The sequence below is a fragment of the Caretta caretta genome, chromosome 3, assembly GCF_965140235.1.
Source record: "Caretta caretta isolate rCarCar2 chromosome 3, rCarCar1.hap1, whole genome shotgun sequence".
NCBI classification, from domain to species: Eukaryota; Metazoa; Chordata; order Testudines; family Cheloniidae; genus Caretta; species Caretta caretta.
The window spans coordinates 201,779,031-201,806,743 of record NC_134208.1 but is presented as its reverse complement, the minus strand read 5'-3'; the positions used below and the strand labels follow the sequence as shown (position 1 = coordinate 201,806,743).

The 27,713-nt window shown below is 42.6% G+C and overlaps 1 protein-coding gene and 1 long non-coding RNA gene across 8 annotated transcripts in view; one reads left to right on the top strand and one right to left on the bottom strand.

The window, feature by feature from the left end:
• Positions 1-722: 722 nt before the first annotated feature.
• PAK5 (p21 (RAC1) activated kinase 5) overlaps positions 723-27,713 on the bottom strand; it is a 210,322-nt gene continuing 183,331 nt past the window's right edge. For all 7 annotated transcript variants that reach the window (XM_075127251.1, XM_048842569.2, XM_048842568.2 and 4 more), the window contains 6 exons: positions 24,246-24,737; positions 23,128-23,261; positions 18,372-18,498; positions 7,026-7,151; positions 2,904-3,038; positions 723-2,201 (listed from right to left, as the gene is read on the bottom strand). In XM_075127251.1, the coding sequence (XP_074983352.1) occupies positions 2,046-2,201; positions 2,904-3,038; positions 7,026-7,151; positions 18,372-18,498; positions 23,128-23,261; positions 24,246-24,737 (1,170 nt within the window). In that variant the 3' untranslated portion in view covers positions 723-2,045. The remainder of the gene's footprint in view (positions 2,202-2,903; positions 3,039-7,025; positions 7,152-18,371; positions 18,499-23,127; positions 23,262-24,245; positions 24,738-27,713) is intronic.
• LOC142071659 (uncharacterized) lies at positions 2,151-7,761 on the top strand. The gene is made up of 2 exons (XR_012667878.1): positions 2,151-2,238; positions 5,359-7,761. It is a non-coding gene; the product is annotated as an uncharacterized LOC142071659 (long non-coding RNA).

Here is a 27,713-nt window from a genome sequence, read left to right as displayed (position 1 = left end):
CATAGTTATAATCGTCACCCTCATGGTTTGTAAGAAATGCTGGGAATCAAACAACCAGAGCTTTCCAGTCAAGGAAGGCTATTATTGGCTAGCAGTTGCTTGGTGACACCAGGGGTGTAGCATGTTCTCTTCAGACCCAGTCCAGCAATCTGAGCCAGCCTTTTCGGAGACCCTTTTCACCTTAATAAAGAGTGCAGATCTAGGCCCTGTGAGCTCCATTCTTTGAGCTGTCGAGTGTCCTCAGTTCCCACTGACTTCAAATAGAATTAATAGAGCTCAGGACCACACACAGGACTGGGTATATTTTGCAAAGTTAAATTATTCAAACTTAATGTTAAGATAAGAAAGAAACAGGTCATAAGCTATGCAAATTGTAGAGGATTTACTAAACATTTAGCATTCTTGTTTGGTTTTGTTTCTCTTGTTTGCTCTAACTTTTGCATGGTATAAAATGAAGGCTCTGCTTTGCCATTAGCCAAATCTCTTTCTGAGAAGAAAACTCAGAAAGTCCAGCTCAACAGCATGCCAGTGCTGTGTGTTTTGTTTATATTTTACGACAATAAATAATGAACAACTTATTCACAACAAAATTCATAATAAGAAAGAAACTAGTCAGAGTGTTTTCACAAACCTGGGTTATTGATGCTCATCGTCGTATTGCAAAGTGAGGTCAGTAAGAAAAAAACGATTTGGAAAAGACACGACTTTTGTAGTATGCATACTTAAAATGAGCTAATCATTCATAAATAAAATTTATTTATAATTGAAATAATCATGACACACTTCTAAAAAGGTTAAAGGCAAATCTACTTAGGCTTACAATTACCGTGCAAGTTCATCCAACAAGCAACACAAAATGTATGGTAGTAGTCAACTGTTCTATCAACATTCAAAAAGGTCTACACAGCAGCACAACTTCTGTACGGGACACACATCAGAACATTATCACAACAGTCTGTTTGAAATTTGGAAAATACCCGCTTGGTAACTCGACCTCTAGAGTCAATCCGGACTTCTGACACTTGATATAAATAATGGGGATTATTTTGTGACAATGAGGTCAGTACAGACTAAATGACAAGTCTGCCCTATTGCTAATAGATGATCCTTTCTCACTAACCATCTCTTGAACAAATGTACGTGAGTTTGGTGTGCTAAGATGCATGGCTCTGAAAACAATGATCTGAAACAAACCCTCATAATTTATAACATTCAACTTATTTCTAATGTGTGACTGTAATTATCTCATCAGCTCTAGTGATTCCAGAAATGTTCAAATCTTTAAAACTATAATTTCAGTGGTGTGATGGGAAAAGCAAAATTTTTATCAGTACTGCCTGCACCCATCTCTGTGTCTGTTATTGAAATTCCTGGAAAATCTGCCAACATTTTAAGTTCCTGAAGGTTTGTTTTTTTTTCCTTCGGTCTTCAAAAGGGATAAAAAAGTAGGAAAGGTTTTGTTCAAACTCTTGCTAAGTTACTCATTACTTCAACTAGCACGATGGGTATATAACATCAAAGTACTGTAAATTATCAAAAAAGTACTATACAGAAAATTACAAATTCATTTCAAAATACATTACACTGCTATGACTGAGATAAAAAGTGCTTTTTTGCCAGAAAAGTGTTCTTCTGAAATAGAAGTGTCATATCGTTTACTTTTTCCAATAAAATTCTGGTGGTTTATCCTGGTTGTGCTATAATCTATTATCTTTCGCCCCCCTCCCCCACAACCACCTGTGTAATTGAGTCTGTCTGCTTTGATAGCTGAAAGAGGACTACCTGTGGAAAACGTGCTCCATGCGACAGTGCTAGAAGCCAGCAGATGACTATTTGATTTAGTGGCAAAGGAAAGTCGCAAGTCCTTCATACCCCAGGAGAGCACCTCATTATTTTCTACACTGCTATTATTTCCATAGAGCTGTTCTGACGCTGATGAATCTCTGTAGCGCTGCACTTCCCCATGGTTTCCACACAAGCGCTGGATTCCTTGGCAAGTCTTTCTCCAACTTTTGTACACGCCTCCGCCTGAACATTTGCTGAATTCAGCGGTGCCTGTATTGCCTCATGAGTGGCACAATGCAAGACGGAGGGCCTGCCAGTTTCAAAAACGGATGTCTTAATAGTTCTTGTGCTGTTGCTCTCTGGGAGGGCTCCCTCACCAACATCAGATCTAAGAAACCGCGGAGCACGGAGGAAACCTGCAACATCACATTGACGTTATGAAAAGCAGACAAAGTAAGTAACTTGCCATGACTGGCTTTTCAAACTAGCTCTGCTGGAAAGTCAATTAAAATACAGGTTAAGAGCATGCAGAATTGCGACAATTAGTACATATATAGGGCTGACAGGGCACTTTTCTTCCCTATATGAGTACATGAAGAAGTCATGTGGCGTGAGTGGGGAAAGAGACCAGAACATGGCACTTAACATGACTTGGTATAAAACGAATTAGCACAGCAGTAAGCCTGGTCAGTTTTTCTTATTACTGAGGGCTAAATTCTGACTCTATCAGGCCATGCAGAGGAGTAGGACTCCCCTTCACAGGCCACTTGGATTTTGAGTTTGGATGTGGAGAAATACACAGGGTTGCTCACCCACTTACTCTATCCCCAGAGTTGGTGGGTGGGCAGAAGTGGGGAACGAATGGAGCTTTGATTCCAGCCCATTCCCCTCCCAATTCAGTGGCCCGAGTAACTAAGCCAGCACAGGATGGAGTGGGTAGTAATCTACTCTTGGTACAGCCCCACAGAATACTACTATACCCAGTTTATGTACCACCCAATGCTCAGGGATGTGCCTGAAGTCACAATCTAGGCCTTAGTTTACACCATCCTCATTTGGTCATGGATTTGGTTCACCTTAATATGTGCATGACTCCATAGAAACATGAGCACTCTCACCTTATGGATGTCCTTCACTCGTGGAGGTAAGTTATCGCGGATTCTGCGCATTGCTTGGAGCGGTGGCTCGTTGAAATAAGGTGGTTCTCCATCTATCATTTCTATTACCATGATACCAAGTGACCAGATATCCACCTGCAATGGGCCGACAGTTGTTGAACTGTGCAACTTGTATACAAACACATATTCTAGGATGAGCATTTTGAGATGTTCAGTCCTACAGCCCTAGAATACCATTGCTTTTTATGCTCTGTTTCAATGGGAACTTCTGCTTAAAAACTTACCTGCTGTTGGGATGGCTGCTCTCTTTTTACCAACTGGTAATAAATTTTGCCACTGAGAAAAAAGTATACACTGAAAGGTGTGCGCAGTAAATTATGGGCCAGAGCCTCAGTTGGTGTAATGAGCAAAGTTTATTGAGACCAATAAAGATTTACACCGGTATGGGTCAGATCCAAATAAGGGCCATTGACTGCAATGGAAAAACATCGATTTATACCATCTGAAGATCTGTCCCATAGAGCATCCAGAATTCTGTATGTTTATGAGACTACTTGAAGAGCAGAGTATAATTTAACTGCCACAAACCCAGTTATTTTAATCCCTCTATTGAATGATAATGGGCCTGATTCTCATTTATATTAATGCTACTGGCAGTGTAAAGGGGGTTTAAAGTGGAGTAAATACCTTATGCCCATTTTAAAGCTCCTTTACACTGCCTGAATGGTGTAAAGTGGCCTAAGAGTATGTCTAAACATGGACCTATGGGTTTGATTCCAAAGCTCATACAGACATGCTCGCATTGAGCTAGTGTGCTAAAAATGGTAGCGTCACCTGGCAGCGGTGAGTGGTGCCCTGGGTTACCCATGCTGAGTATAAACCCACCTGAAGCTTGTGGGTATGTACATGGGGTGGCTAATCTATGCTGCTGCTCACCACTGCCTGTGGCTACACGGCCATTTTTAGCGTGCTGGCTGAGTGACAGCTAGTGTGGGTATGTCTATGCGAGCTGTGGGATCATACCCCCAGCGCCGAGTCTGGACATACCCTCAGTGTCAATGACCATCGGGCCCAATATCATTTGTGTACTGAGAGCCACACACATTGGGCCAGAGTTGGCTCTCACTTACATGCGGTAAATCCAAAGTAACAGTATGACAGTGGAGTTTTTCTGGTTTTTCACCCCTCTGACATGAAACAGAATTTGTCCCACTCTGCATTATGTATAGATATAGCCTCTTCCTTACAGCTTTAAAGCATGACTCATTTCCCTGCTTGTGTGCACCAGTTATTACTTCATCTTAGCTGTTATCATAGATAATATAAAATCAAATAAAAATATGCTAAATCCTACTACCATGTGGAGTAAAAAAGGAGAGTTAAAAGTCACCTCTTTGGATGGGAAGCTGTGAGTCACTGTCATTACTAAGAGAAAGGCATAATTTTGTATAAATCCATAGTGATCTCCAGTTCTGAAATACTGTGACTCAGTACTCGGTAACAAATGGGTTATAACATCTGTGAGTCCGTACAGCCAACTCCTTTCTAGTCTCATCTGAAGGTCCCCCAATAAAAGCTGTGAACAGTCTATTCTCCTGACAGTTTGGCAGTTCTCAAAATAGTTCCCCGAGGCACAGGAATGGTCACTGCTGCTCATCTTAATGAGTGAGTTGACCGTGCTTTGAGATGAACTGCAGCTCTTTGCGAGTAAACGTAACCCAGGTTGCTGTGGTCCTTAATTTGACAGAGCTATCCTCCCTCATTCACCGTAACAGACAAAATTTAGGGTTAATCAGAAATCTTCTAAAATCGTTAAATATTTCTACATAAGCATCCAAGTGGGAAAATAACATATCGATTATTTTCTTTCATACATCGGCTCACAGATGATCGTGTGGAAGTATAATGTTTTGAGAGCTTTGCACTAGATTCTACCCTCCCTCCCCCAAGCCCTCGCAACCAGATGGGAGGTTTTTTTTCAATCAGTTCTTCAGAAATACTGATCAGCTGTAACTCTGAAAGTCTGACTGCATGGTCTAGCCATCACAGACATGCCTGTTTGTCAGACAACAGCCATATGGTGCATGAAGAATGGCTCATGAAGAACTGCCAAGTATGTTAAAATAAGTCCACAGCTAAATCATAACTTGAGTCCGTCTGTAATTGATTTAACTGCACATACTTAGGATCTGTTGAAATTTTCTGCCCTGAAGGACCAGACATCAGGATCTGCTTTTTTCCTCAGGGAAGATAACACATACAACTGAAGGACACATTTTCAAAGCTGGAGTCTGCAGACCAGACCAAAGCAAAGGTCATGGGTGAAAATGCCCTTCCGTCATTCGAGCCCAGTGCAGAAGGGCATTAACAATGATCTTTTATTCTGTGTGCTATGTACTCGTTATTCATTTTCATTTGGGACTTTATCCTAAACCTTCTTCTTATTCCTCTGCAGGAGTGTATCGCTATCCAAGTAAACCTCCGACATAACTCAGCATTTTCTTCAGGCATGAACCTGCAGAACCTTCAGATTGAGGTTTTTGCACACTTCATTTTGCAATTCTCTGACTTCTTAGACATCTGGACTGTTAAGGATCACGGCCAGCCATGAAGTGCTTCTGACCTCACCTAGATTCTCTACGGCTTGGTATAATGGGCCCTCATAAGAAGAATCATCCAGATTCTGCACAAGGGCATGGAAAGATCAGCACCTGACATCAGATGTTTATGGGAGGAAATACCCATTTGTTAAGAAATGGCAAGAAAGTTGGAGAGAGGAGTAAAACACTGTCTAGTTTATGTTTTGAATGGAAAGCAGGGCGTGAGTGGATGCAATTAGTTGCAATGCATGTGAAATGTGAGTGGGATTTTCAAAACCTCTCAACCCTGGCTTAGCTCGTTACTGCTGAGCAGAGTCAGGCCAATGCTGGGCATTTTTAAAAATCCCACCCTGATCACAATCCAGCTAACTGCACCCATTGTTAGTCCTTTAGAGTCCAGGACTATCTTTTTGTTGTGTGTTTGTAACATGCCCAGTACAGTGGGGTCCTGGTCCAGGTCTGGGGCTCATATTGCTATCACACTACAAATAATGACAAAACCGAAACAACAACCTGAATGGCAAGTGACACGTGTAACTGGCCATTTATACATGCAAATGCTTGAGTCACAGGTGCAACGGTGGTAACTCTACGTGCATACGGCATGCACAGTTAGGCTTGCATTTCTGTACATGCACTTAAGAGCCCTGCGCGGATACAAATTTATACCCGCAGATGCGGATATCCACGGCTACAAATCGGTATCTGCGGAACCACCGGGCTCTTGTGGGAACCGCAGCAGCGAAAGGAGCAGAATGTGGGGCCGCCGGTCCCCGGAGCCAGCACCCTGTGCCGGGAGCTCCTCTGGTGCTGCTCTACCATCCCCACCCCAACCCACTGGGGCAGGCACCAGACTCACCGGCAGCTGTCCCTGGTCATGCTAGTGTGTTCAAGTGGTGCACACACCCACAGACAGGAAAGGCAGACAGCTGCACGGAAGGGACGGGGGCAGGGCTGGGGGTGGTATATCTGCGCCAGCCCCACGTTCTGCTCCTTTCGCAGCTGTAGTTCCCGGGGGAACCCTGTGGTCCCGTGGATACCGATTTATATCAGCAGATATCCGCATCCGTGCAGGGCTCTACACGTAATTGCACATGCCTATGTTTGAAAATCAGCCCCCTGGCGTAAGTGTAAAGAGTATTAAAATCCATTAATTAAGGAGAAAATTATGGCAATTCCCTTTAATTATAACACCTAAGCTAAAAATACACATAGAGGGTGCATTGTGTAATATTCTAAACATAAATTCTATTTATTACTGTTTGATCGCACCCCCAGGGAATCATGTTTTATGTCAAGGCACTGCATAATGTCATTTCTGTGAGGTACCGTCTACTGCTACTTTATTGCACCTGCAGCGATTACAATGTACTGCATACTTTTTTACTGTATTAAACATAATCAAAACTATACATATCGACACAGTGAACAATGAAGTCACTTAAAATTGTACTTGTTCTGTGAGGAAGCGGTTGCATCAGCTGGACATTGCAGCCAGGAACAAGGCACTTGTTACGCTTACCTCAGTTCCATAAGGCAGTCTGGATATCACCTCCGGTGCCATCCAGTATGGTGTTCCAACAAGAGATTTCCTTTTCGGAACTTCCTTGGAAACTTGGGCACAGAACCCAAAATCCGATAATTTTATCTAACAATAAATAATTAAATGAAACATCATGAATGGCGAATGGGCACTGTTAGGGAATTACTGTAAGCCTTGTGTGACTACCTCTAAACTACTTAAAATGAAGCTGATTTTGTGCCTTAGAAATTGACAAAGAGTGTAGAATTATAGGCAGAGCTGAGAGCACCACTATTATTAAGGTGGCCTGACACTTCCCATAACTTTCTAGATGTAGCGGTGATAAATGCTTTAAAAGGTTGATCAAATATTACTCTAAGGGGCACATAAAGTGCAGTGTAAAAGTATTTCCTTGTTGTTGGTCAAATCATCCAAATATATATGACAGCTGCCTTCACGACTTGAAACACAGACAGGATGTGAATATCAGAGATCCGTACAGTAGCTCCTGCGGTGTCACGTTCCCTCATATTTACTTGTTGAGTTACAGAAAACACTGTAAAATTTACCAATTTATGGAACACTGTTGTATTTATATCAATTAAGTACCTAGTGAAGAACACAGAACTTTCCTTTACCATCAATGTGACAACTAAATGGCCTTGTTATACTGTATTAAAGAAGTGTGGTATACTGGAATAGAAATAAACATCTCAGTGAGTATACAAAACCCAAAGCTGAGGTCAATATGCCTCTCCAGTCACTATAAACCAGCGGTTCTCAAACTATGGCGGGGAGGAGCCTCCCAAGGGAGGCACGGGAATGTGTCAAGGGAGGCACAAACTGTGTGCTTTTTTTTTTTTTTTTAAAGAGCTCCAGCTGTCAGCCCCAGATGGCTGGGGCTCATGCATAAGGGCTGTGCACACCTGGGAGGCAGGGATAAAGGGGACCGCCCGAGCCCCACCGCCCCGGGGCTGACAATCGGAGCCCTGCCACTTGGGCTCAGGCTCTCCCCCTGCAGCGGAGCTCCCGCTATCAGCCCCAGGATGGCAGCAGCCGCGCTGGGGTGCTAAGTCTGCTGTGAAAAGCGGTACTGAACATCACTTTTCACATTGTCACCCTTACTTCGGTGCCGCTGTTGCCACAGTGCTGCCTTCCGAGCTGGGGGCCTAGCCAGCAGCCGCTGCTCTCCACTCTGCCTTCAGAGCTGGGCGGGGGTATATGTACTTGCGGGGTTGGGGGGGGGCGTAAGCGACTACAGACACAAAGAAGGGGTATGCAATCAAAGAAGTTTGAGAACCACTGCCATAAACTGGTTTGGTTTGGGCTCTTACATTAAGTCAGTATCAACTCACTGACTATCACGATACCCAGACAACCACCTGGTGATGCTGAAAGACATTTCACATTACATCTGAGGCCAGGCTGGGAAAATTAGTTTCCGCATCACTTTTCCACGGTCAGCGTAGATTTCAGACTTGGTTGTCCAACACAAACATGTGGTTGTCTCAACAGTCAGTGTCTTGCCTCACGGTCTGAAGCATTACTGTCACTGTGCCTATCTAAAGACCTTCTCTGCATTCTGCTCGTTTTCTTTTGTGTTGTGCCAGGGTTCCTCTTTTTCTTAGTGTCCCTGAATCTTACTCATGTGCCCACTGAACCTAAAGGAGTTGGGTGCCAAAATCCACTGGAAGTCCTGTAGGTTCCTTTGAAAACTCCAGTCTCTCATGTTTAATTGTACCCTCGCATAGCCTTACACATTCCATGAGCTTATACAGCTCATTGGAAACTTTTCAACTAAATGATTTTTCATTGAAAAATGCTGTCTTGTCAGAACTGAAACGTTTCACAAAAACTTATACCCGTCCATGAAAGTTTCAACAGGATGGTTTCTCAGGTAAAGGGTGGATTTTCTAAAAGGAGAGAGAGCACAAGAGGGAGATGGAAAACCTGATCTGAAAATGGATGTTTTGACCAAGTTGTACTTTGAGGAAACCTTCCAAAGGTTTTGGTTTCATTCGAATGAGGAAGAAAACCCAAATTTAGAAACCTCAGAAGTTGTAAAATGGTATTGTCATTTTCTGGACAACTCTAGTTGTGTCTTTGTTTTAATATACATTAAAATGCCACTCACATAACCAATATAAGGCTGGTAGGCAGAACTGATTTTAAATTCAAGTAAAAATCCTAATGCCTCGGTAACATTATGTATATTTGGTTCTCTATTTGCGCTGCCTCCATTTAATATTGAGTGCTCACTGTGACTCCATGCACAAATATGGTGGTCTCCTCACAAGCTGCTGGAGAACATCCCTGAGGAGGTTGAAATGCATCTACGCTTAGCCCATTCACTCAGTCCTGGAGTGGGTTTTGCTGCACCCATGTCCATGTGGGCTTGTTTTGATTAAGTTCACTGTGGAAAACCCACATGCTACCATGGTGGTATTGTAGGACAATAATAATGACAACAGCATTTCCATCACGAGCAACATATCCTGAAAGGCAATTGATGGGCACAGTCACATGTGCATTTAATGGTACTGAAGTGTAACTTTTGAGGCAACCCTTACGTAAGGCTCTATCTGGCCATGTCTTGATGGGCAAAAGAAGTGTCTGGTTTTCAATTTTATTAACTCAAGAATATTAGCTTAACTTAAATGCAAAATCTTCTTAAGAAGTAGGCCAGACAACAACATGGCCAGCTAAGATTCCTTCAGATTAGCTAGCCTGAGCCTTTACAAGCTTTTATATCATGTCAAACTAACTCAACTGAGCTAATGTGATTGAAAACCATATCTTTGTTGCCTGTCAAGACAGGGCCTTTTTCCCCCTCCTCTATACCTGTGTAAAGTGCTCTTAAAGGTAATTTACACTGCAATGGTGTGACGTTCTGTACCTTGGAGGAATACCCTGCACCCCCATGTTCATCCTTATAATATTGTGTGGTATCCAATGTAAAGTTTGTCATGTCAGGTGTCTTCGGAAGGCTCAAGATACACTGAGCATTGTTGTTATAGTAATGTTTTAGGTTGTAATTTTATGTATATAGTTATGAGGCTGAAAATGTGTCCTCATGACTTAAAACAGGCCCAGGTAAAACTCTCCAAGAGCAGAGGGGCAGTTCACAGCTCATCAGAGCATGTATGGAACAAACCCAGCCCAGCCTCACAGGAACAAAGGACACTGGCCTATGCAGCAACAAAGGATCTGTTGGACTCTCGAGTGAGTCACCCCCATTCCTTTGGTCACTTTGGGACTGTGATGAGGTAATGCTCACCTGACTCTGAAGCGGGGGGCAAAGCCAAGACGGAAGAAATAACATGATAAAAGGGAGAGATATTTGCCATGCTCTTTCTTTCTCTTCCACCTCCATCTACAGACATCACCACCAAGTGACTGAAGCGCTGATCAAAGGGGAGAGCCTGGCTGAATGGCAACCAGCCAGCTTGTGGTGACAAGCATCTAAGTTTGTAAGGGCACTGAAAGTGTTAAGATCAGCTTAGAATGCGTTTTGCTTTTATTTCATTTGACCAAATCTGACTTCTTGTGCTTTGACTTATAATCACTTAAAATCTATCTTTGTAGTTAATAAATCTGTTTGTTTATTCTACCTGAAGCAGTGCGTTTGGTTTGAAGCATGTCAGAGACTCCCCTTGGGATAACAAGCCTGGTACATATTAATTTCTTTGCTAAACTGATGAACTCATATAAGCTTGCAGCATCCAGCGGGCATAACTGGACACTGCAAGACGGAGGTTGCTACGGTTGTGACTGGGACTGGAGATATTAGGGTGTCATTCGGTTGCACAATCCAAGGAGCAGCTTACATGCTAGAGGCTGTGCGTGAACACCCCAGGAGTCAATGATTGGAGTGACTTAGCAGATCACCAGTCCAGATAACACCAGGGGAATGTCACAAATGGATAAATAACCTCTATGGGAGAAGTCATCTCACCTAAGCATGCGTGTGGAAAGGAGGAAACTCACTGAAATCTAGGCCAAAATAGGTCTACATGAACGTAAGTGGCATCATCACGCTACCAAACACCTGCAGGAATCTCTCCACTTGAGCTCTGAGGGGTACTTGGTTGGAAATCCTCTCCAAAAGCCTGGCTGGAGAATGTACCATGTAAGAAAATGTCCTTGACACGCCCCATTCTCCCTCTCCCTGGGAACTCTGGCTCCTTAACTGCTTACCTGACTCTAACAGCATGTTGTCGTTCACTGGTTGAGCCAGGAGGAAAGGTGGGATGACAGCTCAAATATGGCTACACTGGCATTCATTCACTGCTTTCCTCCACTCCTGCAGATGGGAAGTTTCGTGGCTGAATTGGGGGGTCCTGTGGCTATGTTCTGCCCTCTGGCTATGTCCAAATTTGCCTTCTTTGACTACACCCTCAGCCTCATCGGCAGGGATGTTCTAAGAGGGCTTAAGGCTATAAAGTCTTCTGATTACCCTCTGCACTCCAGGGGCTTTTTTCTAGTGAAGGTCTCAAATTGCTGCCCTATATTTGACCCATCTGCAAATCAGTTTCTGTTTATACAACATTTAGCAGTAATGGTCTGTTTTCAAAAATGCATGGCTGAAAATTTATGAAGAGATAAAATGTGCACATTTGTGTGTGTCTGTGCATACATGTGCTGTACAGTATTAAATACTTGGATTTATATTGCCTCTGTTTATAAGAGATGCTGCTTCCATGAAAATAAAACTGTTTACTCAATACTCCTGTTAGTAAGATTGAGTCCGTAAAGCTAAATATGCGGGTTGTTTTCATTTATTGATGGTAGAACCCAATTTTATCGGAAGCTGTTCTGCATTCAGATAATGTCTACTGCTACCCACAGTACAGGGTAATTGCATTTCCTGGACTCACCTTTTGCCTTGCATGTCAGAGATGGAAAACTTTGCACATTAGTCTATTAGAGTTCACTGTAGGCATGTGGCAATTCTCCAAAAAAGGAGTTTAATGTACCCACCCTACACATACCCACACCATATGTAATTTGAAAAGCTGATTTTATCTTTGTTTAGGTGGAGCTATCAAGTGGTACCGTAAGCTCGCAGGCAAGGTGAAACAATACTACCCAAAAAGAGAAACTGTCATTTATTGCAGTACCAGAAACACAGTAGCATGACTCTGACTTTTTACAGTTTAAATTAATTTCTACCCCATAATGTTGTGTTTATGAGTCAAAGCTACTAAATGACAAGATATTAAAAGATCTGAATTGGTTTTGTAGGACCTGTATTTTTTTTTAAATGATGTGGCAAAAATGGCAAATATCAACATTTTGCAATATATTAACACGAAATGCTTTGACATTGCATATTCTTAATTGTCAAAGTACCTCACAAGTGATTATAATAATTGTCTATATTTTTCCATTGAAATTTGATGACCAGATCAGTCTCACACTGAGGGTTTAATTCGGTAACACTTTTGCACAGGATTAGTGTTAGAGATGACAATACACAACTTCTTACTGGGCTTCAGTCAAAGTGCTCACTGAACCAAAATGGCAATTTGATACTAACATACAGATCTCATTTACATCTAAATTAGCACAAGTCTGTATACTTATACAAAATGGTGGTAGTGGTGGTGATAATGCTAACAACATACGTTGCAAGTTCTATCTCTACAGGGAAGTTACAATATATGAAGACATGGAGGATACAAGTCCTCTAAATCTTACATCAAAGAGAAAAACTGTCCACCAACTTTGAAAAGTGTTATTTGCCCAGCAAATCAAAAGAATGCAAAACTACCAAAAGCCACTGGTGCTGGACAGAATTCTGTGATGCGGGCAGCAGAAGTCTGTAGCAATGGCTACTGGATGAGTTTTCTATCACATGGGTTGCTTTCATAAATACATCAGCAAGTCAAATTTGGCACATGTCAGAGCTGTATTGAACCCAGGAAAAAAGACAGATTCTTAATCTGATCAGAGAGCATCATGTTCACCTGCTTCTATAGCCACCAGAGCAAGCACGTCCTTCAGTGACTGATCCTGTTGCATTGTTTGATTGAGAACACACACATGAGAAAGACAAGAAACTTCATAAAATAGAAACACTTGTGACAGCAACCAATCTAAGGGAGGTAGCACTTCAAAGAGGAGATGATGACACGTTGTGTAGATTGCTAAGATTTGATTGCTAAGGATGCCGTTTACCACTCAACATGCCTTTCTTCCTACTTGACTAAAACAAAACTTAAAGCAAATCCATCTAGTTACAGTGCAACAATAGTCACCTTATGACATTGCATTTTATCAGCTGATCTTCTATCTCTTCAATGTTTTTATGTACAAAAAGAAGAACCTTCTCCTATCCACGCTGCTACAAAGATATAAAGCCCTACTTCCCTCAGATGTAGAAAGCTATTCCATTAGTGAATTACAGGCAAGGTTAGAAAAAGCACTTTGGTTCTGCAATTTTATTCCATGCACAGCATGGACAAGTCTAGTCTACCATGTTCTACACAGCACAATAACATTAGTGGATGCTATCCAAGCTGCTAGTAATCTGAAGCAGGAATTTAAGTTTTGAGTATATTCATCTGGAGAGCGAGCCTAATGAACAGCTTAATGCTACTTCAATCCTTTGATCTGAAATAGCCACAATGAAAACCTCTGAATGTTATCTAAAGCCACGTGACTGCAGTTTACAGATGTCAGCTACTTTGGTGCCTTTACTGGTGCAGTAGTTTGTCCTTTGGCTGATAGATAAGGAGGCACATAATTCAGTCAGCAATGAGTATCATCCTTCAGAAGACATTCAAGGAAGGTGCCTCTCAATTGCAGAGTATGTAACAATTCCAAAATTATTACACCACTGCACATAAGCCTTTCTGCACAGCGACACTATGAGTTTGGGTCTCCCCGTTTAATTGACATACTCTACACCTTCATAGACTCTGCATCAGCTATGATGAGCGGAGGTAGTTCATCACTAGTGTTGCAAAAACGGAAGTCGAAAGACTCCAGGGAGGTGTGTACATTCCGAATGGCTGTGTACAACTTCATGCTGGTGGAAATCTCTTCCATGAAGAGGATAATAGTACAGACATCAGTGCAAGAGGCCACTGATGGAAAGGAATTATTTCATTCAGTGGCTAGAGTGGTATTTCAAGAACAGTCTGCAGACAGTCCAGCATCATAACAAATATCACTGAAGCGTGGGAAAGAAAAGTCACTTATATGTGCTCTATGTGCCAATACAGCTTCTGGATCTCTTGGTGTCAAAGAACGATAGTAGTTAGGTCGCCTGATACAGATGTTTTGATCCTGGCTGTTCACAACTTTCCAAATATGGAACATATCGATAACATGTGGACTGACACAGACATTACTAGCACAGCTGACAGGCGATGCTTCATGTCTGTGCATGCAATTTGTGATGCACTCACTCCTGACGTCTGCAACATACTTCCTGCTGTATGCACATTAACAGGATGTGACTCTGTGTCAACCTTATTTGGCTCTGGGAAAAACTCTGGGTTTAATGTTGTCAAAATAAAGGGAGCTTAACCGCTTCAGAGATCATGCCAAACTGGGCCAGAGTGACAGACAAGCCGCAATTTCTCCAGCAAGGAAGTTGGTAGCAATGCTGTATGACCACAGTGAGAAAGAAAAGGAGATCACAGAGACCTGAATTGCTTTTGCCTCAATCTAGCAATCAGGAAGGATAAGCCACCAGCCAAAATCTCACTGTGTCAGGACAGTGTTGAAGAGCAGGTCAAAAGAGCATCCTGGCAAACAAAAATCAGGATATCTTCGCACATAGGGAAACCAGATATTGGATCACCAACATGGATGGAAAAATGTGGATGATGAACTACTTACTGTATTCTTCAAGGGCCCTATGGCAACTGTGTTTCCACAAAACCTTATTTGTGCCTGTATCAATAGGGATCGCTGCACAATCAAATGCGTCTGTAGTCAGAACAACTTCCCTGCATGCAACTGTGTACATGCCAAGGCAATGAAGACTATGGTAACCCATGGACTCTCGTCAGATCATAATGATGAACAGGATGATGATGATGTGGACTAGAAATGTCATCAGTGCTAATCCGTTTCAATGATACCTGTATGAATTTAATATTAGGTTTTGTTTTAGATTGTTGTTGTGATGCTTTGAGCTCACAACAGAATCCATTTTTATGTCTTGAGATAATACTTAAGAGTCATAAAACTGAATGCAAATATTTCAAAATGGTCAGTTTAACGGGTTGATGGTATCACTGTTTATCCCCGTGTCTATGATAATGGCACCATTTGACAGCTCCACATCATAGCTCCTCTTAAAGTCGACATAATCCACTGTCAAATGACGTACGATGTGTGCAGAGAGGGTACATTAAGGCGACCAAATCGGGGGTGTCTGCCACTCGCCTACCATGTCGGTCTGCAGTTTGTGGTTAAGGAATGAACCTGAACAGCTCTCTGAAGAGTTAAAGAGGAAGCTCAATAAATTGATGCATTGTGCAGACCAGCATCTTATTATCAGTGCTGATTTGTTTTATTTTGGCTTCAATGGAGATGCTATTTTTTCGTGAGGGCAGTTGTTTTTTATAAAATCAGACTGTAGAAATAATTATAGGGTATTTACAAAACAAAGCAAATAATATCCAAGTTGTCCAAGCTAAACATATTTTTCAGTTTACAGCAAGGAGAAGAGATGAAATAGTGCATAGTTTGGAAGCTCTTTTGTGGGAGTGTAACAGTTTTTGCATATCTATTGCTCATTTGAGTACATACAAAAAAGACGATTTTCTAAAAAAAGATAATTGCACAACATAGCCATGAAGAAATCTGCATTGCAGATAATAAGTACTAGAGTAATGAGCATAATGAGGCATTGTGTGCAGACCCTGGAAGCAGATCAGATGGTATTTCAGCAACACTACTAGAGACAAGACTGAACAACTTTCACATGTATGGAATTTTCTTCCCATTTAATTCTAATGGGAGTGACCTATACCTACAAAGGGAAGAATATACCCTCTTGGTGGGTGAAGACAATAAAAGGAACCAAATCAGGAGGAATGCTCTTGTAATTAAAGTGCCAGACTGAGGGCTTGTTGACACTAATACGCGGGGTCGATCTAAGATACACAACTTCAGCTACGTGAATAGCGTAGCTGAAGTTGACATACTTAGATCTACTTACCGTGGTGTCTTCACTGCGGAAAGTTGACAGCTGACACTCTCCCGTTGACTCCGCTTGTGCTTCTCATTCTGGTGGAGTACCAGAGTTGATGGGAGAGCACTCAGAGGTTGATTTATCGCATCTAGACTAGACGCGATAAATTGACCCCTGCTGGATCGATCGCTGCGCGCTGATCCGGCAGGTAGTGTAGACAAGCCTTAAGGGTGAAATCCTGGCTCCACTGAAGTCAATGGGAGTTCTGCTATTGCTTTCAATGGGGCCAGGAGTTCACCTTTGGACTCCAAAGACTCAGGTTCAAGTCCCTGTTCTGCCACAGGCTTCCTGTACGACTTTGGGCATCTGAAAAATGTAGATAACAATTCTCCCTTTGCTCCACCCTTTGTCTGTCTTGTCTATTTAGACTGTATGGTCTGTGGGGCAGGGACTCTTATTATGTGCAGCACTTAGCACAATGTGGATGCATTTTGCTGCATGAAGCCCTTAAGCACTCCTGTAATACAAAGAATAAGTCTGATATATTGCTCTGCCTGGAATTTGTAGCACAGGATAATCTCTGTGTCAGTATCCCAGTATAATACCAATACCTTACATTTTATCCTAAAGAATCCTTAATATTTTATATGTGGACTGAATAGTTCCCTCCCGGAGGCATGGTTAATAAATGAAAGCCACAGATATTGTGTAACAGTGATGTGGAGGAGCCATGTGAGGGGGAAAAAGGGTTGCGAGGAATGTCCCCACTCCCACAGCTACCCCTTCCACCAAATGGCATGTCAGTCCGGCTGCATGGAAAAGAGTAGAAAGGGGGTAGCCAGTTAGGTAAGGGAAGGGGCAGGCAGCAGCCATTCTGTGTGGCACATTGCCACCTCCAAATTGACCCTAGTACAGCTGAAAAACGGTTTGGTTACTGCTTCACAGAACAGCACTAAGTCCTTCTCTGGGCCCAGTGATCCCTGTCACAGGCCTTGTCTAGACTAGCAAAGTTAGCTGTTGTTGACAGTGGGTGTCAGTCACAGGTATAGCTGAACCAGTGGGTTAACTGCAAGTGCAGCTCAGAATGAACTGTGTTCAGCTCCCCTAACCCGGTTTCTGAAACAATGCTGTACACAGTTGTATTTGGCTATCCTTTTCTGTCACAATTGTGTATCAAATCCCAGGCCACCTTTTCTGTGAGGTGTTTATTAAAGAAAAGAACTAGAGTACTAGCTACTGACACATTCAATCTGGCTTCCACAGAGTTTGAGTTCCAGCTTTGTCTTCCATGTTTACTCTCTATATCCCACACAGACATCAAGTGCCTGAATCATATATTGCAAATAAACATATAATTTCACCTACACCTTTCACTAGGAACTATTTTTGGTAGTGGAAGGGTACCTCTATAATGCTGCACGCGACTGTTTTTTAAGAAGGTTGTATAAAAATAAAAGTGAAATATAAAATGAATGATCCATACGCTAACAGCCACATGCTACTCCAGCATGTGCATCAGCAGGCTACTAGTGCACAATAGTACTCTGTCATGGCTCAGTGCTACACAACAGAGATTTTATATGTTCCTCTAAAACATCTGTGTAAGCTAGTGGGTTGTTTCACCCACCAGGGAAGGGAGTCAGATTCTATGTCCAAGTCCTTTTTATGGCCATTTCCTCTGGGCTTTGTTTATTGTTCATAAATAATGGTCACAAACAAAATAAGTCAACTAAAAATGCTGGTAACACTCCTCCACGGCTTTCCCTGCCTCAGCCAGTCAGGAGAAAGAGGACACCCTCTTCTCAAGTGAGGCCTTTCACCCAGCTTCCTCTGTCATATGGATTCCACCCCTGAGAAGCCACATGATGGGAAGAAATCTATTAACCCTTTATAGGCTGCAGTGACTTACATTGTCTCAGTCTAGTATTGGCTACTGTTGGAGACAGGATCCTGGACTAGAAGGACTATTGTTCTGATATGCTCTGGCAATTCCTGCATTCGTTTGTGGGAAGAGCTGTGAGGCATGGACCTTCTATAGCAGGTGAAGCCAAGATTAGTATATCATGCTTTCAACAGCTGATGTCTGCAACCCTCCATAGGGTTTTCATTAATTTGGTTACAGGATAGTTACATTGATCATTCGGATTGTCACAGTTAAAGATACAGTAGGAGTGAAAATGTTAAACGCTCACCCTTCCATCGCTCGTGAGAAGTATAGAGTCACTTTTTATATCGCGGTGAATAACCCCTTGATTGTGCAGGTAGGACAGCGCTCTCAGTACAGACAGACAAACTGTAGCTATCTGCTCTTCATTCATTCTAAAGGCAAGAAGGCAAGGCGTGAGGACACATGTAAAAAGAGAGGAAGAATAAACTACGGAAGAAACAGATAAGGACATGGGCCAGCACCTTTGCTGATGTAAGCTGGCACAGCCCCATTCAAGTCAATATGCAGTAGTGATAGACAGCAGCCAAGTCTCTCAAAGGAACTGATCAAGCCCAAATTTGCCGCCCCATCTGCTTCTCATTCTAAGATGTCCTTCCCTCTCAGGACTGTTTATTGCTCTCTGTCCTTGCCAAGGTCAAAGTCACAGACTCTGTCCACTAGACAGCCATATATAGAAACTAGGCTCACCAGAATTACAATAGAAAAATCACACTGAACTCTTTCCAGGGAGCTCCAGCCAATGTGACATGGTGGCATGGGTTGGAAGTTTTTTCCTCTGGGTCAGCTCCTAAATGATGATGTCACTCTTGGAGAGGAGGAGGGGTTAGGAGACCTGAAGAACAATCTCATATCCTCTCCCTCAAGAGCCACTGGTCACTCCGTGTTGGTCCCCCGCTGCACAGGACTCTATGTAGTTAACTGTCACTGGATCAGAAACTTTGTTTTCATGTTCACAGACTAATAACTTTGTTGTGAAACAGTTCAGGTTGCTCTACATGACACAAAAATCACAACAGCACAGAGATGAAAAGTTAAACTACCCAACAGTACATACCCACTGCTCCTCAAATCACAGGCCTGCACCTTACCAACTCAACTACTCAACACTACAGATCACGCACAACAACCTTAACTCTGCCCCAGATGTCCTGGAGCTGCTAGGACCTCTGAAAGCTGGAGGAGTTTCAGCCCTCCCAGGTGACCCCAACGGCAGTAGATGGTACTGCAGCCACAGCTGCCTAAAGACGCTCCAGCACCACTCGTGACAGCAGGTGGTATTTCACTCTGAAGAACGGTAACTACATGACAGACAGTGTATACAGTCTGACTGAGAGTGGGATGATATCGGTGGGGCTAAGCACCACCAGTCCCAAATGACCAGGAACCCCTGCCTTGCAACAAATAAAACACTGAGATGTGGAAATAATCTCGAGACGCAGAGCCTTCATTCTGCCTTTAAAGTGTGCTTCTGTTCTGAAAAGTGACGGTGCAAAAATGACACCTCCTTGCTGAACAGACAGCTCCCTGCGCAGTGTCCAAGTCATCTCGCTGGACTTCAATAACAGAAGTAAAATTTTATCTTTTTTTGCAACTCTTAGTCTTGCAGAGTCAACACAGAGAAGAAAGTCAACTGGCTTGTCTTCTTTTCTGGGCACTCTCAACTTTTACTAAGTTCCAATCAGTTACATCTGTGCAAATTCATTTATGGCGGTGATGCTACAGAGGTCATCCTAGTGGGTATGAAGACAATGGGGCTGCACAGGTGTAACTGAGGGCCTAATTTTACCAACAGGTCACTTGTTACTGGTGATAATGTGTGAGAAGGAAATAGTTTGACTCTCAGATCACATGTTGAGTTAGCAGGGCTGGGAGCCGTCTTACTTGTAAATAAAGTAAATTTTATCTGCAAATCACTGACAAATGACAAACAGGGAATGGTTTGATGCCACTTTGATAGTCACTTACCAGAGCAGCACTGCACTTTTGTTTCTTTAAAAAATGGGGCAGGTATACTTTTTGGAAATTTAAGCATGAGGAAAAATTTTGAAAACAAAGTAGGTGTGCGGCATTAAATACATGTAATGTATAGCGCAATGTAATGTATTTAGTTAGTCAATTTCCTATTCTGAAGAAACTGAAGTTCTTTCATATGCAGTAAGTCCAATAGTTGCCAAGAAGGACAAATCACTACTGGGATGGAATCATGAAAGAGAATGAGCAAGGGAAATGATTCTTGGATTTCAGAGCAAATCTGTGGATTCCCATCCTGTGTGCAATTATGTAGGGGTTATTTCCATTGCTCTGATATACATTACAAATAAACATTTAAAACGATATTTCAAGAAGGGCCTCATAAATCATATGATAAGACACTTATCCAGTCATCATTTACAAAAACATATGCATTGGAAAAGAAGCCTGTCACATTGCTATACCATCATTATAATGATGACATTGAACGGAGTTCGTGAACTGTAAGCCATTCTATCAGTTGCTCTTTCACATCAGCCTTCGTCCACAGAACATCCCGTGGCAGGTGTTCAATGAGAGATGTAGAAACAATCCATAGTTCAGCTGTGACTCACCACGCGTCTTACGCTTTAGAAGAGCCAGTAAAGAGCATGATTCCTGTCTTGCTGGCCAAAGCTCCCTCTATTACACCAAGGAGACTTCTGCTTTCACGCTGCTATGGAAATGTTACAACCTTTCAGCAAAATTGTTGAGGGAAGGTCAGAAAAAGTAAAAAAGATTAAGGAATGACTCTTGTGGTTGCAAAAAACGATGACGGCTCTTAAGTAGCCATTTTCTGTAAACATCTGTTTGCCATTAAATTCCTGTCAAAGGTATTTGGCAGAGTGGTTTTGGGGCGGGCAGCGTAGTTAACAAATGACTTACAATGGCCGAGATTTTTTTGCATATCAGTTGAGGCAACACTTAAAAAATAAGTATCTATTTTACAATACCTATTTAGCCGTGACCTGAACATGTTATTAAATTGTTAGATAACTTTTGTGACTGAATTGCTATTCGTTGTTAAACTGGGAGTCCTCTTCTTTGTGTATAGCTAAATTTCCTCCACATAGATGTGCTAGTTGTGTGGTTTCGATTCAAGGAGAAAGGCATTTTGCTGGTTAAATGTAAAACACTTTTCTCCTGCTTACCTTCTTCCTGCATGCTGGAAAAAAGGTGGGTGGCAAACAGAGGGAATATGTTACACAAAATCAAATCTGTCCATTCAGAAGGCAAGCTGGAAGACAGGCATAAAGTCAGGAGCTCCATGTAACCTTTGGTACCTGTTTAATTATGTTGATTAGGGGGTGTGCTATTTTTGTAACTGAAATAAGCATACCAGTCCAACCCCTGAAGTTGGTGCAGTTATAGAGGCATGAAGGTTCTTACCCCAGTATATCTTATTTTCCTTTCTGAATGGGAATAGCTACACCAGCACATTTATACACTAGGGGGTATTGTACCACTTTAGCTATACCAGAGAAAGAATTCCTAACAGTAAGAACTTACGTTGCCACTGGTTTAGTTTTCTCTTAACCTGTAGCTGCCTACAGCAGGGTTTACCGCATCTTGCTCAGATACAGCTAGTAAAGAATACTACTAGAGACAGGATACTGGGCTGGATGGAAGACTGCTCTGATCCTACGTCCCTTTCTCCACAATAGTTGAATGAGCAGAGTTATCGCCTCTGGCTGAAGGGCCAAAATATGGCTGGTGCCAACACAGGTGCTTTGTGGATCAGAGGGCTCAGGAGGCTCTTTTCTTCTCAGGGGTCTCATGAAGGAGGTAGCCATAAAACAACAGCCTGCACTCTACAATGCAAAGTGAAGGGGGAAAGGACATCTTCTGTCGATGGACATGTAGAGCAAGTCTGCAGGGAGGCCAGGGGAGGAAGGCCAGCCCTGGGAGGAGCTCACCGTAAACTTTTGCAACGAGGTAACAGTGGCTGCCAATAGTATGCTGTTGTCCAGCACCTCTGGAGGTGTTTTGCTTACTCCTGTGTCATGCAGGCATAATGGCTCCAGCCAACATCATTCATGTGGTATACTGACACCACCTCCCCTCCCTAATATAGCTCTGGCTCTGAGGTGACATTCTGGCCCAGCTGAAGTCCAGGGGAGTTTTGTCATGGACTTCAGTGGAGTCAGGCTTTCTTCACAGAAGTGGCAATTCAGCCTCAAAGTTCTGGATTTGGATGGGGACAAGAAAAAACAGCGGGGAGAGAGGGGGAAGAAAAAACAAGAGAGAAGGGGACTGGGCGGGATTTCACTCTAACAGAATATATACATTTATATTAGTAAGTGTTGCAAATCATTCTCTCCATCACCTTTCTGCTAAGACCCAAGTTAACATTTCCGTATTTCCCTTGGAATGGTTGGTGAGACACCCCTCATTCCTATGGAGTTCCCTGTGTTCTTTTAGGTATTAGCTACACAGTTATTGTATGAGAAACACAGAACCCCAACCTTAGCAGATCAAAAAGGACTTTCCATTCACCCTTAAAGAGAGTTGATCAGTATAAAGGTAGAAAAATGGACCTGTTGCATACTGAGCAGAGCTGGGCATTTTCAGTTATTTTAACTGGCTTCTAGACTCCTTTGACAGAAACAGGTTTTTGGTTTTTTTTAGATTAAATGCATAGTAAAGTTCTCAGAGTTTTTGCATTTTGTCAGGAGTATGAATTTATTACATTACAGACCTGTCCGCTTTTAGACAGATGCTGAAAATACCAAACCATGTTTAAATCACTCATCAGTTTCCACTGACTCACTGAGTGCTTAAGCTGGGACAAAGCAGGCATGGATTGCACTCAGTCCCACTTTTGCTAACGCTTCCCCCCTTTCTATAAACTGACAGTGGCAGTAAGCATGAGCAAGACAAAGCCAGATATTCCTTCTTGCCCTAGTAGAAGCACAGGATTTACTGCACCTTTGAAAGAATAGGTGCCTTCAACACTAAAACAGTGTACAGATGATGCTAACCAAACATACCTTGTATGCGTCACTATGTCCGTCAAAGCACCACCTTCCAGAAACTCCATAACAACCCAGAGCTCATCATTCACAAGATAGCTGTTGTACATGTCAACCACATTTTCATGATGGTAATCCCTCATTATTACAACCTAAGCAAAAGACAAAGAGTGCATGAGTTACTGGAAACGTTTTGACTCTGAACCATTCTTCTTTTACCTCTGCACTCAAGAAATGTTATGGTGTTAACACCCTTGCTAAATCCTTGTGCCTAATTACACCACAAAATGTTTTTCTAACAAATATATTTACATGTTTTCCTGTAAATCATTTCTGAAAGATGGAGGAAGTATCCTTTCTAAATCATATTTGGTGGATAACAGCTTTCTTTTGAATATAAAAACAGGAATGGTTCTTTCTTTTTTTGCTTGTTGCTTGTCCTTTTAGTACAACAGAGATTGTATCAAATCAGTCAAGCAAAGCCTTCTTCATGGTGCCACCAAAGTCAACATGCAGAGAGTTAAAAACACCCTAATAATATACAGCTCATTTGTGACCCAGCTAAAGCAGCAATTGGGGTCATAAGGCATTCATTCCCTTTTGCCCCTGCACTGCTACCCACACCCCAGGTAACAGTGAAGAGCCACCCTAACCTTGCTGCTGAGCAGGAGTGGGCACAATAAGGCAGGGAATGGGCAAAGCCTTGGCTGCATTGGGGTGCCAAGGAACATATGCTGGGACAGATTACAGACCCGACCTCCCTTCCCAGAGCAGCGGGGAACCAGGCGACTGACTCAGAGCATCTCCAGCTTCAGGGCAACAATGCTGGGCTCCCAGCAAAGCTATGACTAAGCCCATAGTGAGATATTTAAAGGAATGGCAGAATAGAAAATAAAATGAAGTTTTAGATTTGTTTACAAAAGTGACAAATATTCGGCTTGATGGTCGGTTTATCACCTGCCCATAGTAAGGGGCCACCCAAAATGGAGACTGTGACTCAGGAAGTTACAACTGAACTCACCACCCCCACTTTAGGAGGCTAAAGCCTTATCCACTGGGCACTGAGGGGATTTCCGTTTTGTTCCTCTCTGTGATCAGTAACCTGCAAAATTGTCCCCTCGTCCAAAATGGCTTACCTCATTGAAGAGTAATTCTCTTCTCTGCTGTTTCCTGAGATCCATTTTCTTCACTGCGACTTGCTTTCCAGTGTGCTTCTCAGTGGCAATGCAAACGATCCCCGTGGAGCCTTCTCCTATTTTGATAAAGTTGTCCAAATATTCCCTGGGGTCGCCGGGACTGACAACAAGCTGAAGGGCAGCTCTGAACTGTTCATGTGACACCCTGGAGGGCTGCTGATCGGAGGATGAACCCCAGCTAGGTGGGGGATAAGCACCTGACGTGATACTTGGGGAGCTTGGGTAAGAAGCCGTGGAAATATAAGGAGAGCTTGACTGGAGGGCAGGCTGGTGATAATGAGAAGCTTTGTGATAGACTGAAGGATACTGGAAGCTACTACCTGAATAGCTAACTTTGCTTTGACTTTGAGGTAGCTTTGTTGGGCCTCTAGGGTAGGTATCTGATCCAGATAGTGGTGGGCTAACTACCATCTGTGCTCGATCGTAATCCACCTGCAAAAATTAAAACAAGGCAAAGTTAACATGTTGTATTCAGCATTGATCAATGGCTGAAAATAATTGCAGGTATTATGAGCATTCTAAACCTTATGTTATCAATGAAGTCAGACCTCAATTCCTCAATACCATAGCGTGGCCACCTCCACCGTGATTTCTAATTTCTGAGATCCCTACTTGGTTTTCCAACTTTCTCTTTTTGTGCACATTTAGTAAAAGAAAGCTCTAATCACAGACCCACTTGACACTCCCATTCCTCACCCCCTGCTTGGTTCTCAGCATGTTTCACTCTCTGGACCACCAGGAGGAACTCCAAGGATCACTGATGGTCCATAGACTGCCGAGGCAATAAGTAAAAAAATCCCTATTGCTTTATTTATTATAGTCTTTAGGACTAGTGGAACAGAAACAATCTGTTTATACCCAGTATCATGACTTCCTGTACAGATGGTATAATTTTGAGGGGAAGTGTCCTCTATGACCTAAATATGTGTTCCTTTTAAAGTGACACTCTGGTACCCTCTTGCTGAGAATAGAGATTTTTTTTTTTTTAAATTACCCGTTTGGTGCATTCTGATCACAATAAAAATGTAGATTTTAGGACCTTTAGATCATCTAGTTGGATCTCCTGAGTATCACGGGCCGAAGAATTTCACCCAGTTACCCCTATATTGAGCCAAATAACTTGTGTTTGATTAGAATATACCTTCCAGGCATCCAAGTCTTGATCTAGTGGCTCACCACTTCCCTTGGTGGTTTGGGCCAGTGGTTAGTCGCCCTCACAGTTAAAAATTTGGGTCTTATTTCTAATGTGAATTTGTCTGGTTTCAACTTCCAGCCATTGGTCCTTGTACCTATATGCTGCAAACAAGTCACCTCTCAATCTTCTTTTTGATAAGATAAACAGATTGAGCTCCTTAAGTCTCTTGCTGTGTTAGCTCCTCCCTTCTCCAGCCACCCTCTTCCCCTTTTTTCTCTACAGCAGCTGGAAAGAGATACTGAGCTTGATTTTCCCTTTGCTTTCACAAGAGTAAAACAGGAGGAGCAAGTGAATGTAAAGCTACCTTTGTTTCCCAATCAGTTTCAGTGCTCAGGAGAGCTCACCAGGGTTGGAAATCAAGCCCTAGTTCCTGAATCCTGCAAAGCGCACCGTTAATGGACGGGACCATAAAGACATCACACAGGGCAGCCAATGTATGGACCCTCACCTGGTCAGCAGAGGTGCAAAGAACAAACAGGACACGCAGAAACTGTGACAGAAACTTTAGATGGCAATACACGGTGCACAGTGCAACAGTTCTGACAGGCACTATATCTGTTCACAACACAATGGGTGCATTGGCAGTAATTACTGTGCTCAGGGGCACTGGAAAGACTTGTGTGTAGCTGCCATCCAGCATCCATTACCCAGCTGATGTCTGTGCCACACTGTCATCCTTACTGCCATGCTAACACCAATTTACCTGCATCACAACCTGTTAAGAGCGGAGGCAAAGAGATGCACAGAGGAAGCCATTTGCAATGCACAACGAGTTTTATAGGTCCTGTAAAACCTAGGAGCTATGCTACATATTCTTGACCACAATCTCCTGGTACCTGGACTATTAACTATTTACAGATATACAGATACAGACCACTCCTAGAATGAAACCAGGACTGACTGTTAGCTGGAAAGTTGTTCTCACTCCAATGGTCTGGGTGATAAGGCCCTGCTAGCATTGGTTGTACTCCTGTGCAATGTGACAATGTGGCCAAATGACTGCCACTATTGAAGGGAGTGGGGGCTGGCAGCATAGATAGACGTATTTCGATTGGCTAGATCCCAGTCACATGCAGGGCAAACTGGACCCGGCCACCAGCTTAAAAATTTCTTCCACTGATGGCCCACCTCTCACCATTTCTAGTTACCTGCCCTTTCCTACTGATTGTGGAGCAGACACTTCCCTAACGGCTCCGTGTAGATAGACCACTGCACACCAGCACTGGTCCTAGCTTCCTACAACAGCACCGAAGAAGGAATGTAGGGTTATATGGCTCAAATGACAATGGTGCATTCATTTCAAATGCCTTGCTTATATGATTCACACACTATAATTCTTCAGGGTCTTCCTTACAATTCCCCAAAACTGGTATTGCACCTATTGTTCTTCCCAATAATCTGAGCATCGTTATAACGGGCAAATGCTACAATAGATTAAACAGACAATAAGCAGAAACCATGAAAGTTCAAACTAAGGGGTGCGGGGGAGCGTAGTGATTACGTGAGCCTATAACCTATCTGAAATGGGTGTTTGGTCTTCATCGTTTTCAAAGCGGGCTTCCTTCAAGCAAGACAGAATGAGCAACAAGGAGACTAATTTAATTTCTTTAATGATTCTCCAGAATGACAAACTACTTAACTGCAGTGTCATACAACCCCTAATTTTCCTTTGAAATCAGAGACAATCTGGGAAGAAATTATCTCAATAGGAGGCTTTAAAAAACCCCACAAGTGTCAGCATTATTCCTTTGATGGAAAAACAACTAACACATGCCCTATTTCCACTTAAAACTTCCTTTGCCTTAAAGTGTTTTCAAGCTTCTTCTCTGTAAAATAAATGAATTTTTTACATTCTCAGACAAGATGTTTGCTCATCCATACCTCTAGTCAAACCCAAAAGGTATGGGCAAAAATACATGTAAGCAATTTTTTGGAAATGAATCTCTGTTTACAACATAGCAAAAATAGCCCATGACAATGTGTGTAACATCTCTGAGGAGGGTGCGGGGTGCAGAGACAGAGGCTCATGATGTAGCACAATTACAAATAATTATACCTATGAATTCATTTAATCAATCAAATCCACTGGCGGTGCACCGGGGTGGACAGGGCATAAAACTCTACACAGCTCTCGGTGGCTACTATTACTGCTGGCTGTCAGCCAGGAGTCCCCTGATCCGTGTTAGTTAAGTGCACATTAATCTGAATTTGGC